The 13273-nt window shown below is 40.1% G+C and overlaps 1 protein-coding gene across 6 annotated transcripts; it reads left to right on the top strand.

Annotated features, from left to right (window-relative positions):
* Window positions 1-99: 99 nt before the first annotated feature.
* araf (A-Raf proto-oncogene, serine/threonine kinase) lies at window positions 100-13138 on the top strand. Of its 6 annotated transcripts, none has more exons than XM_057034237.1 (17): window positions 100-206; window positions 2539-2749; window positions 5467-5570; window positions 5740-5842; window positions 5989-6140; window positions 6571-6651; window positions 6742-6904; window positions 7007-7034; window positions 7140-7270; window positions 7388-7590; window positions 7665-7841; window positions 8046-8092; window positions 8215-8333; window positions 8406-8537; window positions 8640-8705; window positions 9021-9155; window positions 10054-13138. In XM_057034237.1, exons 2-17 carry the CDS (start codon window positions 2642-2644, stop codon window positions 10192-10194), a joined length of 1890 nt encoding a protein of 629 aa, XP_056890217.1. In that variant the 5' UTR covers window positions 100-206; window positions 2539-2641; the 3' UTR covers window positions 10195-13138. The 6 variants fall into 6 exon arrangements, with proteins under 6 accessions (XP_056890217.1, XP_056890218.1, XP_056890219.1 ...); XM_057034238.1 differs by having other exon boundaries at window positions 166-303; XM_057034239.1 differs by having other exon boundaries at window positions 168-322; window positions 6742-6883.
* Window positions 13139-13273: the final 135 nt, after the last annotated feature.

Genomic DNA, 13273 nt, shown 5'->3' with positions numbered 1-13273 from the left:
AGTTAAATATATATGTATGTGGATGTTTACGTGAAGAGGACGAGCTCAGGTGAATATAGACACACGTGGTTAATATCCACCAATGAGAAGACGCTGCTGGCAGAACCGTCCAATGAGGACGAAGCACCGCGGAAGGTTTTCCGCTTTCCTCGAACTTCTGGACATAAGCGATTAGTGATTGAGAGAATTCAAGATGGCAGCCGAAGGTAAGTGGTTAACCTGGTTCCAAAGTTAGTGCAGTTAGCGGGAGAACGACTACTCGTGCGAAGACAGATGTTAAATGGCTAACTACGTTGCTCTACAGTTGAGTCACTAAAAGACGGTGTGTTTTACGGTATTGTAGCTAAAGTGGCTTATAAGTCACCCCCTCCCCCGGTAGTTGGCTAACGCCAATAAACTAGGCTTCATTAAATCTCCAGGACATCTAGTTTTTCAGATAGTGAACGAATCTCCTTCAATCACTGAATGTGCCAGCTAACGGCTAGCTAAAACCGCTTATAGCTCAGCTCTGGGGAATTAACTAATATTTTGGATAACTAGTGTGACTATTTCCTTTTACCGTACTATCCTGATATGCACCACTGCACCCTTTTCAAATCTTCTGTTTTAAGTTAAAATTGTTATAGCTGTTTGATATATATATTTAATGTATATATATTTACCCGCTCTTAAATGTCGACTCGCAAAGTAAAGTCCTATGCTAACATAAGCTAGCTACGCTGACGCCAGCTCCTGACGTTAGCCCTGAAGTGGAGAAACTCAAAGATCAAATTCGGCTTCTCCGCTTAGTTTCATCGCGCAAAGTTAAGAAGTTTCACCTGCCGATCTGGCGATAATATACGCAAAAATCTCATATTAGCTATTGGTCTTTCGGGAATGAACGTCATTGATCGCTTCTATTTACTGCGACTTTTGGAGTTTTTTGTCTTTTATTTGAAAATAGACTGAAACACCGTTTTAATGGGAACCAGACTATTTTGCTCCGTATTTTAGCTATTAAAACAAAATGTGCTGTTTTATTCCCTGTTTTCTTGCTCATTGCTCTCTGCACCAGGGTTTTCTTTTCCAGTCGCAGGTTTCATCATTGTTTGTGGATCATTACTGTTTATGGAGTTTCTTAAATATAACTGCACTTAAATGTAATGGTTGACTCTAGTTTGACTGAAGGAAATCAATTGCTGTAGATAAACTTTACATTTTAGATGCAAATTTGAAATCTAAATGTAGATGGATACGGATTGTAAATGAGGCATTCTGCAGAATAATGCAGAGATCAGGTCAGCAGTTCTTACTGAGCATTGATGAGCATGTTGGTGTGTGTTTTGCTGGGTTCACGTTTTAGCTCCTGCACATTCATCTTCATGTTTGTCTTACTGGTAATCCAGTGCCAAAGTCTGCCTCAGACATTTGTCGGCTGATAAAACAACCACACCATGAAACATCGAAGGCTGCTGACACTTGTCTTGCGTTTAAGCTTGATTGAGATGTTTTTTTAGTCTGCTGCAGCCCAACATGTCAGGCGACAGCCAGCGGACGATGTTGACCGTTTTACATTTTACCTTTTCTTTTAAAATCATGATAATGCATTTGCATAGATTCCATGTGCTGTTGTGCTCCTTAGAATGGTCTAGTTTTACTTTTGAGGGCTTCAGATGTTAAATCATCTATAATTAATAACTGTCCTCATGTCTGTGCTCTGGTTTAAATGTGTTTTTATGTCTGATGTTTATTTTTTAAGCTCTGTCATTGTGTGACGGACAATAAGGTTTTTTTTTTAAAATTTTGAATACTTCTGATAGAAATAAGCATGTCAGCGAAGTGCAATGTGCATTATACTTGTAAGAGAAAAGTAATATGAATGAATTACAGTAAGATAAGTTGTTGCTCCCATTATTTCTGTCTCAAGTTTTGGTTTGTCCTAATTGAACTTTTTTCTGGCCGGTCTTGAATTCCCTCTAGAGGTCGATGATGTTTAACCTTTTAATCTCAGTTGGTTTGGGGCCAAAATTGTCAAACACTGGACAAAAACGCTTAAGAATAGTTATTGATACTCAACAGTACACAAGGGTACAGAGTAAATCCACAAGTTCTTCAAATAGACAGATTTCTTCCTCACGTGATCGGTTATCAGTTTATTTAAGCTCGTGAATTGGCCCCAAAAATCCTGCTCATGAAAAGTCTAGTTAGTTTTATAGTAGTAACTTGCTAAAACACCTCAGGTTGAAACAAAATGTGTATATTTACATTAAAACTAGTAGGAGCATTTGTACTTGGTATGGAGAGTACTCAAAAGTGCTATCAAACATCGCTTATTGTTAGCTGTAGTTCCATTATCTCATTATAATAAACAATTTTACAATACAATTATGGTACAAATTTAAAATGTGGCTAAATTATTTACCTCTAATAGCTAATTATTTAATAACTAAATAAAATACTAGTGAAGTTAGAGGATTGGGATTGGCCCCGGGTGTCTGTGGTGATTGTTTTAATGGTCTCTAAGTATCCAGACTGAAACCTGTTCCTGTTGTCTTGCAGGTTCCCATTAAAGTGCATCTCTCCAGTGAATATCTGAATTCATGAGGATCTTCTGAGGTTTTTCTCTCCATTCCTCCATCCCTGTCATCACTCGCCTGTCACGATGTCCTCCACCACATCCTACTCTTCTTCTGGAGAGACGAGTCCAGAGGACATTCCCCGGGGTGGAGGCACCATCCGAGTCTACCTTCCCAACAAACAGAGGACAGTGGTGAGCTGACTGTCTGTATGACCCAGGGAATGTCAAAAATGGTTCAGCTTACATCAGTTCTAACACTGACATGATGTCTATACTTCCATTTAATTTAGATTTACCACTCCAGATGCACAATTAGACACTGGTTGCAAAGATCACTTTTAGAGGGGCCGCCATCATGCCATCTCGACACACATCCTCACTATCAGTCATTCAACTGTGTTACTCTGTGTGCTAATGTTTATTACAGCTGGACAACATAGAACAAGAGAAGTACCTTCAGATCAATAGTAGTTACTGGATCTGACTATTCTCAGGTTTTGTGCAATCTACATGTGTAACTGCATAGAGAAACATTCAGCAGGAGGATTTTAATTTTGATTTCACTCCAATGCATTCAGATGTCTGGGCTGACTGGATCTTAATAAATCGACAATCATTTTATCTTTACCATCAAAAAATTAATAATTTTGTCCCTCAAAGGACAGACAATTTCACACTAGAGTATATGAATGAAAAATGGTAAAATACAACCAAAAATCTATTTTTAGTACATTAAGCTCAACTGTGCCGACTGTCAGTAAATGCAAAAGAAGAGTCATTGCATTAACAAAAATGTTATTTCTAATATTGAAATAAAAGGATGTGAAAGAATGCAGGTATAATATTTCACTCTGGTGTGTTGCTGTGATTGGGTGATGTCACCTGTTGATGGAAGCTGTTATGGTTACTGGTGAGTGCAGGAACACCCCAGCAGAATCCAGACTGCAGTGATGCTGCTGTCACACAGGTCGGTTAGTGATAGCCACTCAAGGATCATGTGCAAATCCACCCACACCTATTGGATCAGTTTCACATCATTCACCCTTTGAAGACTGGTTTCAGAGTTGTACAAAAACCCACAGTATAAAAAAAAAAAGCTCAAAGGCTTCTGCGGGTTACTTCAGAGTGTTTGTCAGGACTGTGTACGACATTCTACGCACACCTACAGCATTTTGGCCACCAGAGATGACAGATGGTGTCCTTGGAGATCTCCCAGACCCGGACTAGGGCATCAGTCAGCTGCAGGATCATTAGGGCAGAAACATGCACACAAGTGATCTGCCGGAGGTCAGTTTGCAGGTCTGTGGCAGTGATTCAAGATTCAAGAGTACTTTATTGATCCCTTTAGGGGGTGTCCACCAGGGAAATTAGCATCTCCAAAGATCTACAAGCATCTACAAAATTTCCCACCACCATTACACCCCATTAAACCTATTAAAGATAATAAAAATATAATAAAATAAGAAATAAAATAGAATAAATTAAAAAATAGAATATGAATATAAATATAAAACTATAAAAATGTTCCAGTTCTCCTGTTGGCCCTCCTCCCCCCCTTTGAGGAGTTGAACAGCCTGATGGCTCAGGGGATGAATGAGTTCCCCAGTCTGTTGGTCCTGAACTTGGGGAGGCGCAGCCTCTGACTGATCAGGCTTCTCTGGCTGTGGATGACAGTGTGCAGAGGGTGGCGGTCATTGTCCATGATGCTCCGCAGCTTGTCAATAGTTCTCCTCTCTGCCACTGTCGCCAGAGGTTTCAGCTTCATCCCCACCACCGAGCTGGCCCGCCTGATCAGCTTCTCCAGCCTGGAGAGGTCCGCTTTTGTCGCACTCCCCCCCCAGCACACCACAGCGTAGGACAGGACGCTGGCGACCACAGACTGATAGAACATCCAGAGGAGTTTCCTGCAGATGTTGAAGGATCTGAGTCTCCTCAGGAAGTACATCCTGCTCTGGGTCTTCTTGTACAGCTGCCTCGTGTTGCTTGTCCAGTCCAGCCTGTTGTCCAGCTACAGCCCAAGATATTTGTAGGTCTGCACGCGTGATCCTCCTGTTCCTACATAAAAAGCAGCACAGTTGACAGCAGGCTGGTTCTTTCCCTCTTCATCTTCCATGAGCACTGGCCTGTGTCTCCTCCCTGTGACGCCTTCTTTTGAAGTATGTAGCTTGTGGATAGGCCATCTCTTCCATTTTCCCAACAGGATGTGTATTCGTAACCACTATTGGTTTTAGCTGGGGCAGTGCCCCAGCACAGTGGGCCCTCTAAACCATTATGGGCATGGAAAGGTTGCTGCTTTTGTCTTTTCAGTTCAATTTTACATGTTGTCTTTAGCTGTTGTTATGTGCCTGATGTTTTGTTGTTTGACCTCAGTCAATACAGTGGTTAAACAATAACCCTAACTTTCCATTTCCGGCTACAATGGTTGTGTGTGTGTGTGGGGGGGGGTGAAGGGGGTTGTTTTGAGCGCATCAGCAGTGAGGGTAAACTTTAAAGGTTGTTGATATATTTAAAGTAATTCCACCCATCAGTCGTTCCACATCTGGATCCATAAAGAGCTTTGTGTGGAGGTGGCAGCCCTGGCTACATTTTTCTCTCATCTCTGCATATCAGCCTAAGAATGAGGCCATGAACACTGCCTACAGCAGCATCCATGTCTGCTATAACAGTGTGAACTGCAACAAAAATGAGCATCATAACCTGCATCCAGTCTGTAGTTGAATTACTGCTGCCCCAGCAGAGCAGGAACTGCAACATGCTCTTTACTGGCAAGGTTGCAACAGGCATCATTGTAAAACATGTCAAGAGCGCATCGTAATATAAACGTTGAAACGTTGACAACTGTGTTTGCTTTAAACATTTTTTGTCCAAAGAAATGTCTCCACTCTTGATCAATCAATTTTCCATTATAGGTAAATGTCCGCCAAGGACAGACCGTGCACGAGAGTCTGGATAAAGCTCTTAAAGTCAGAGGTCTAAACCAGGATTGTTGTGCTGTATTTCGCCTTCTGGAAGGGTAAGCGCACAGTCATTTCTGTCAGTTGTCCTGTTATTTAAGCAGTTGTTAACAAGCTGTCAGGGCATTGTGTTCACAAATAAATCAACTGCTTTTGTGAGTGGAGAACAAACATGTTTATTGAGACGTATCGGCTCAGATTCTCTGTTCTTCTCTGCCTGTTTTGCAGCCGAAAAAGATTGACAGATTGGGATACAGATATCACTCCTCTGGTAGGAGAGGAGCTTCTCGTCGAAGTCCTAGATGATATCCCCCTTACTATGCACAACTTTGTAAGTGCTGTCACACATACCGGTATCTGCACATATTTTACTGTCACAGGAACCTGTCAGGAACCACTGAATCTTCAGCTTTTGGAGCTTTATTTTCTTATTTTCTCTTGTGAAGTATTCCTGTTGTTTCCTCTCCGATTGTGCAGGTTCGGAAAACATTCTTCAAACTGGCTTACTGTGATTTCTGCCACAAGTTTTTGTTTAACGGCTTCAGGTGTCAAACATGTGGCTACAAATTTCACCAGCACTGCAGCAGCAAAGTTCCTACAGTGTGTCTAGACATGGGTACAGCAAAACGGTGAGCTGGGAAAGAATTATATGTGGGTTTTTTTTAAATATTTTAATTTGCCAGTAAATTCCTGTTTGTGTGGCTCACATGAAATGATATTTATGATAAATCATAACTGCACCTCACACAGAGTGACCTCCAGTTACGCAATACAGAAGGATAAATAATAATAAAATGATAAACGGCAACACATCGCTCATTTTCCAATCCACAGAAGTTATACTTATTTATATTTAATCAGTTGATTCTATGACGGGCACTTGAATGAAATTGCTGTGAGTTTAATTCTACATAAATTTCTGATATTTACAGAGCAGACATTGCCTGTAATTATTTTTTTTTATTTTTAATGATTAGCACTGACGGCTAATGAAAAGCCAAAATTCAGAGATTGTCTGTCTTTTTTTTAATGCTGCTTTGTTTGCATCTATGATTCCAGTGTCGGTGTAGATGAATACCCACAGATACTTTTGTCTGAAAATTCGCCATCACAGAGTAACCTAACCCCAGAGCCTGCTGGGTAAGTTCTGGCCCAAATACTGCCAATACTGCAGCATAGTTTAGGTTGATGTTCCTCAGATAAATATTGGGACGACCTTTCTTGTTGCAGGATGGACCTTTCCCCAACTCCAGCATTTCACTTCCCCATGCCAGGTGGAGATGGTCAGTCTTTACAAAGGCATCGTTCTACCTCCACTCCCAATGTTCACATGGTCAGCACGGTGGGCCCAGCCGGTGCCAGCATTATAGAGGTCCGTGCTGTTGGAACAGAAGTAAACCTTTCCTTTTTCCGCAGTTGATGCATTTACAAAACTGTTAAGTGGCTTCTTAAAAATGCATTTAAATGCATTTCTAATGCTTCTTTCCATTTTTAGGAAGTAATTAAATTCAACAACATATTGGGTATGTTCTCTTTGTGTTAAATGTCTCCTGTTGCAGTTATTGTATTTATACATTGACTATGGTGTTTTTTTGTTTGTTTTTTTATAAAACTGCTTATTAATTTAGGTCCTGAGCCATCACCAAAACTCTCCACCAGTCCACCATCTTCGTTTGGCTCTCCTGGCCGCCGACCCCCCAAGTCCCCCTCTGAACAGAAAGAACGCAAACCCTCCTCATCTGATGATAAAAAGAAAGTTGTACGTGACCTTTTTTTCTCTCTCTCTCTCTTTCACAGTCGCCATCCTTCACAGCAGAGACTTTGGGGATTTTCTAAATAACCAATGCTGTCTAATTTCAATTGTACTGTGTTTCAGCACCGGGGGGGTTACAGAGACTCCAGTTACTACTGGGAGGTCCACCCTAGAGAAGTGACCATTCAGAAGAGGATTGGTACGGGTTCATTTGGAACAGTCTTCAAGGGCAAGTGGCATGGAGATGTAGCAGTCAAGATACTCAAAGTGACTGAGCCGACGCCTGAGCAGCTGCAGGCTTTCAAAAACGAAATGCAAGTCCTGCGGTAAGCACTGCTGCAGCTCTTGGTGAACAAAACAAAATGTCTTTTTTTAACCTTGCTTTGCCTGTTATTTGCAGGAAAACTCGCCACGTCAATATTCTGCTGTTCATGGGCTACATGACAAAGCCCAACTTTGCCATCATCACGCAATGGTGTGAAGGTAGCAGTCTCTACCGTCATCTGCATGTCACAGAAACCAAATTTGACACAATGCGTCGCATCGATGTGGCCAGACAAACGGCCCAGGGCATGGAGTAAGGCTTGCACCATTTCACTCTATCCCCTCATTGCTTTGAATGATTCAACAATATAGTTGCTTATGATCCTGAAATGTTTCCATTGTGTGATAATCTGCTGTTTCAGCATCCGTCTTCGGAAGTTCAGCAATTGAAGCTGGATTTTCTTTCTTCTGCATGGTCAGTTTGACAGATGTTTGATCATTTCCATGTGTTTTTCAGTTACCTTCATGCGAAGAATATAATCCATCGAGATCTCAAATCAAACAGTATCCTTTTGTTTTATGAATGTTGAAGACAACAGTTTGAAGGACACTGTAGCTCGGCAAGTCCAGTTCAACCTTTGTCATCCGTCAGGAACTCACTGGTCTATTATCCTGAACTCTGCTAGATATTTTTCTCCACGAGGGCTGGACCGTTAAGATTGGAGATTTTGGTCTGGCCACAGTGAAATCTCGGTGGAGTGGCTCCAAACAGGTAGAACAGCCAAGTGGATCCATTCTGTGGATGGTAAGCTTTCCAAAACATCTGAAGGTCTGTATATATTTGTTAGTTTAAAATGTATAACTTTTATTTTTTTAGGCTCCTGAAGTCATCCGAATGCAGGACAGTAACCCATATACGTTCCAGTCTGATGTTTATGCTTATGGAGTGGTTCTGTTTGAACTGATGTCAGGAAGCCTGCCCTATTCCAATATCAACAACAGAGATCAGGTACAATTCATTTAGAGGGAATCTGGGTTATGTTGCTCTAATGGCACAAAATCAAATAAGTTTTAACCAAATATCAAATGAAAGTTGTTTACGCTCCCACAGAGAACTATTTTCTATATCTTTGATCTCTCAATCCTAAAGCCTTTTCGGCAACAGTCTTTCCAGCAGGTGAGTTTGTATGACAGGAGGTTTCTAAATTACAGAATTTACATGAGTTACAGGAACTTAAGGACTTCAAGTGAAGGAATTGTTGTAGTTTAAAACAAACCAGCAGATTTTAAGCTTCCACATGCACAGATGGTGTTAGAAAGTGTCTATTTTAGTTTTTAGGATCATTTCTTGGAAGAAAAGTCAGGAGGAACTTATCAAATGGACAGTCGGCTGTTTATTTATCTGCACGGGAGCTAATTACTTTTTTAATTTTCAGTTGCAATTTTTAATTGTGTGTGTATCCAAATAAATAATTCCTCTTTTCTTTCACAGATCATCTTTATGGTTGGACGCGGTTATTTGTCTCCAGATCTCACTAAAATCTTTAGTACATCACCCAAGTCGATGAAAAGGCTCATCGTTGACTGCCTGAAGTTCAAACGTGATGAGAGGCCCTTATTTCCACAGGTGAGGTGTACAGCACCCAAGTGCCACGGCCAAGAGAATCTGGTCTTTACACAAAATTAAGATAACAATCTAGACATGTCGCGGGCTTTATCCAGATTTGCCTTAAGGGGGCAGTATTTCACTTCTGCAAATGACGCTGATGAGGGTGTGGATACTTGTACAGTGGCAAGAAAAAGTCTGAAACCCTTTTGAAATGTCATTATTTTCTGTGTTTATTTTTCATAAAGTGTCATTTGATTTTTATCTAGATCAGTTATGTATGTTTGTATTGACAAATATGATGTGTCTAAAATCACACGTCTTTCATGTCTTTTAATTAATGACCTCAAAAGAGGTCAGGACACATTCTTCCTAAATGCTTTACATCTTTTGGGGTCATGGGGAGGTTACGCAATGGGCAAAGGCAGGTCCACCCTTGGATGAGTCACCAGTTCATCGCAGGTCCCTATATAAACATTTGAGGGTTACGTACCTTGCTTAAGTTCACCTTGGCAGCGCTGTGTTCTGGCACCTGAGCCACCACCGCACACCACCTTTTCAGGACAAATTTGTCAATACATTTGACAAGATGAATATCAGATCACATTTAATGAGAAAATAATGCTGAAATTCCAAGAATGTTCATGCCACTTTGCATTAATACAAGTATGTATTAATCTTTGTTAGCATTAACAGCTGAAACATGCTAAAATCTGCACAGCTGACTGTGTCAAACTCCTTTTCATTTGTTTCTGCGCATTTGCGGATTCTTGTAGGTTAACAACAATGACCAACACAACTTTGGTCTTCATCTTGAAAATAAATTGTGACTGAATATGTGGTAGATGACAAATTATTTGGTTGTTGGGTTATACAATCCCAAGGTAGATGTTCACATTACCTTCTTTTTCCTTGTTAGATCCTGGTAGCTATCGAGCAAGTTCAAGACCTCCTGCCAAAAATAGAGCAGAGTCGCTCAGAGCCGTCACTTCATCGGGCTGTCAATGCAGAAGATCTGAACCCACTCCTGTTCCACACCACCAGACTCCTGCCCCTGTAACGGCAGCACTTTTCGGGTAGAAGGGTCTCATCACCCTGGTTGAAAGCACAACTGAGAGACTTCAGACTGAGTGTCTTCTCTGTAAAACAGCCAGCTGATTCCTTCACAGCCCCTGGAGCTGTAGCACTCAACACACATCTCTACTGGCGGGAACGATCACAACATACTCACAACACTTTCTGACACACCATAAATCATTCCACACTGAAGCTCCTGGTTCAGGGTATGTGATCCCATTCCACATTGGTCCCTTTTTGTCTGATTTTATATATATATATATATATATATATATATATATATATATATATATATATATATATATATATATATTATATCACACTGAGGGAGTAGAGTGAGATTGCAGCATGTGTTTGTTTTTTATGAAAAAGCTTAATGAATGAAACACGGCTACATACTTCACTTTAGTTTTTCTTGTGATATAAGATGGTCGATGACAAAGAATATCCCAGTTCAGTTGTAATGACCATCTTAAACTGGCTAGACATGCGTTGATTTCAAATATCATTGTTGGTTCTCGATCTTGGTATCCCTTCTTGCAACCAATCAACTCATTCAATATGTATCCACCAGAGTCTCCATCTGTGTGTGCACAGACCATCCTCCTAGTTCAAACCAAACTGAACACAACATGGTGACACCCTGATGTGGTTCTTCTCATAAACTGGGCTGCAGCCTCCAGAGTGTTTATTTGACAGTCAACCTAAGGTCCTTTAGTGTCACCATTAATTATTAGGAAATAGATGTGAACTAATGAGGAATCAATAAATTCTAGTAATGTTCTGTCTTAATGGTTCATTCTAGCAGCTGCTAATGTTTAATCCTCTCTGTTTCTGTTAGCTGCCATCCAGCACTCCAGCTCCTAAGTGGGCCTTGCAAGGGTGTTGGAGTCAGTCTGGAGTAGCCAGAGAAAACCTGTGCAGGCGCAGGAAGGACATGCAAACCACACAGGGAGGTCCGAAATTGGACTCAAACTCGGAACCTTCTGGATTCCGTTGTGTAAATGGTCGGTTCCACTGCTAAACCATGAGTTCTTGGTCAATCAGATCCCTTCACACAGTTATCTTGATGATATACTGGAAAAACCTGAACTTAAGTACCGGTAACATGACAACAACAGTAACATGATCTTTATGGCCCTCAGAATTTGAAATAAAGTATAAAATCAAAGTCATAATTAAAAACTGAGTTGATATTTATGAGATCTGGATCTGTTTTGGTTTACTGACTCTAACCAGATTAATCATCCGTAGACTTAAAACCTGTACTGTTGTCAAACATGGCTCTGATTTTATTGCCTTTAATCCTGTTGAGGGCTTCGACTGGCATTTATCTTGTCCTTCTGAAGAAATGCGTGAGCCATAATTCAATTTCAAATGTAATATTGGATGTCACTGTCACCTTATTACCTATAGACAGGTAAAATTGATGTTCCTGATTAAAAACACACCTTGACTTGTTTAATCAACAGTGGGATTTTAAAGCGCGAGTTATTTTCTTCATTTTCGTCACAAAACACAATAGGGTCTCACAGCAAATGTAATGAATGATCTAAAACACACACAAATACCTACATAAAATCCCTAACCAGGCTCATATATGCTGAACAAGTTGGTATATCATATTTTATGATTATTAAATTCCTAATTTGCCTGAAATTGGGGATGTGAAGGGCTTTTCAGGACTACTTCAACATTGGGATATACTGCAATCTCTGTGGCGCTCATTCTGTGGGACAATGGCCTGTCATTTATTGTGACCTTTTTTCCAACGTATGTCTACATTTTATTTTTATTCTTTATATATATTAAACTTTAAATCAATTAATTTGAGGACTTGGAGGTGCAACATAGTAGAGGAGGAGGGAGTTGTAGTGAAGGGGTGAGTATGGATAACGATATCTACCATATATATCATCATACCTTTGCTATTTCTGGGGGATAATACTTTATTTGCCAGTACAGGAAATTTTAGATTGCAGTGTTTTCTTGAGCCAGTCTAACCGTTGTTGATTGCCCTCTACAGGCAGCGGCTTGTCATTGCAGTTATTTTGGTTCATTTCCCTACCGTTTCCTGCATGTACCTTGGACTTCTGTTCTCTACAGAATTGTCAAAAATACTGTATCTGTGGTCTCTCTACTTATGTCTTTACTCAATTCTGACTGAAAAGTGATTACGGTGAAAAACTTCAAGCTGTTATGTCTTTAAAAAGATAAATCTGTCATTCTGTCTCATCTCTTTCACTGAGTCACTGTAGGGGGCTGGTTTAAACACTTCCTCTTTTTTTGTCACTTCTGTTTTTTTGCCTTCAGATGTTTTTCAGAAACTTGAGAGATGAAGATATTAAGCGATAGGTTTAATCACATAAATAATTGGCAGACTGTCAGTGAACCGCTGAATATTAGGTTTTGTCTCCAGTACTTCACACACTGTTGGATTGTTTGTTTTCCTAGTTTTGAGGGGACGTGACCTTGCATTGACCTGTGTTTTTGCCACAGAAGTATGAAAATGCGGCATGTAGGTTAAATACTGCATTTTGCATCCATGTTTGTTAATGGGGAGCTCAGTAGCTTTAACATTAACTTTTAAAAATACTTTTTCCTCAAAGGATGTACCTGACACCCCCTTCACCAAACTAGGATCTAGTTTTTCCTCTGTCTTTTCATATCTACAGCTGAGTTATAGTGTATTTAAAGTTTGAGATGTCAGGGCTGTTTAGTTTGCAATAAATCCAATTCTGCTGTGTACAGTTACATTTTTAATTACAGAAATTGTACTTATTTCTATTTTTGTGTGATGTTTTAAGAACAAATTGTGTTAAAATATAAAGGAAATTCTAGCTTTTTATGTGTTTTTTTTTTTAGTTTTTGTCTTAAAATATTGATGCAGGTTATATTCTTTAAATAAATTCATCTTTTGTGCAGTTTTTCTGGCTTTGTCATGTTATGATTTTTGAGAACAAGAGTCAGAAGAAGGGAATAGGGGAAAAAGATCTAGCATGTTTGAAAAGAGGAAGAGCTGATGGTTGACTGAAGCACAGGGGTAGAACAGGATGTGGTGA

The sequence above is a fragment of the Takifugu flavidus genome, chromosome 5 (assembly GCF_003711565.1).
Source record: "Takifugu flavidus isolate HTHZ2018 chromosome 5, ASM371156v2, whole genome shotgun sequence".
NCBI lineage: Eukaryota > Metazoa > Chordata > Actinopteri > Tetraodontiformes > Tetraodontidae > Takifugu > Takifugu flavidus.
Note: the sequence above shows the minus strand (reverse complement) of the source record. Positions and strands in the feature narration are given on the sequence as shown.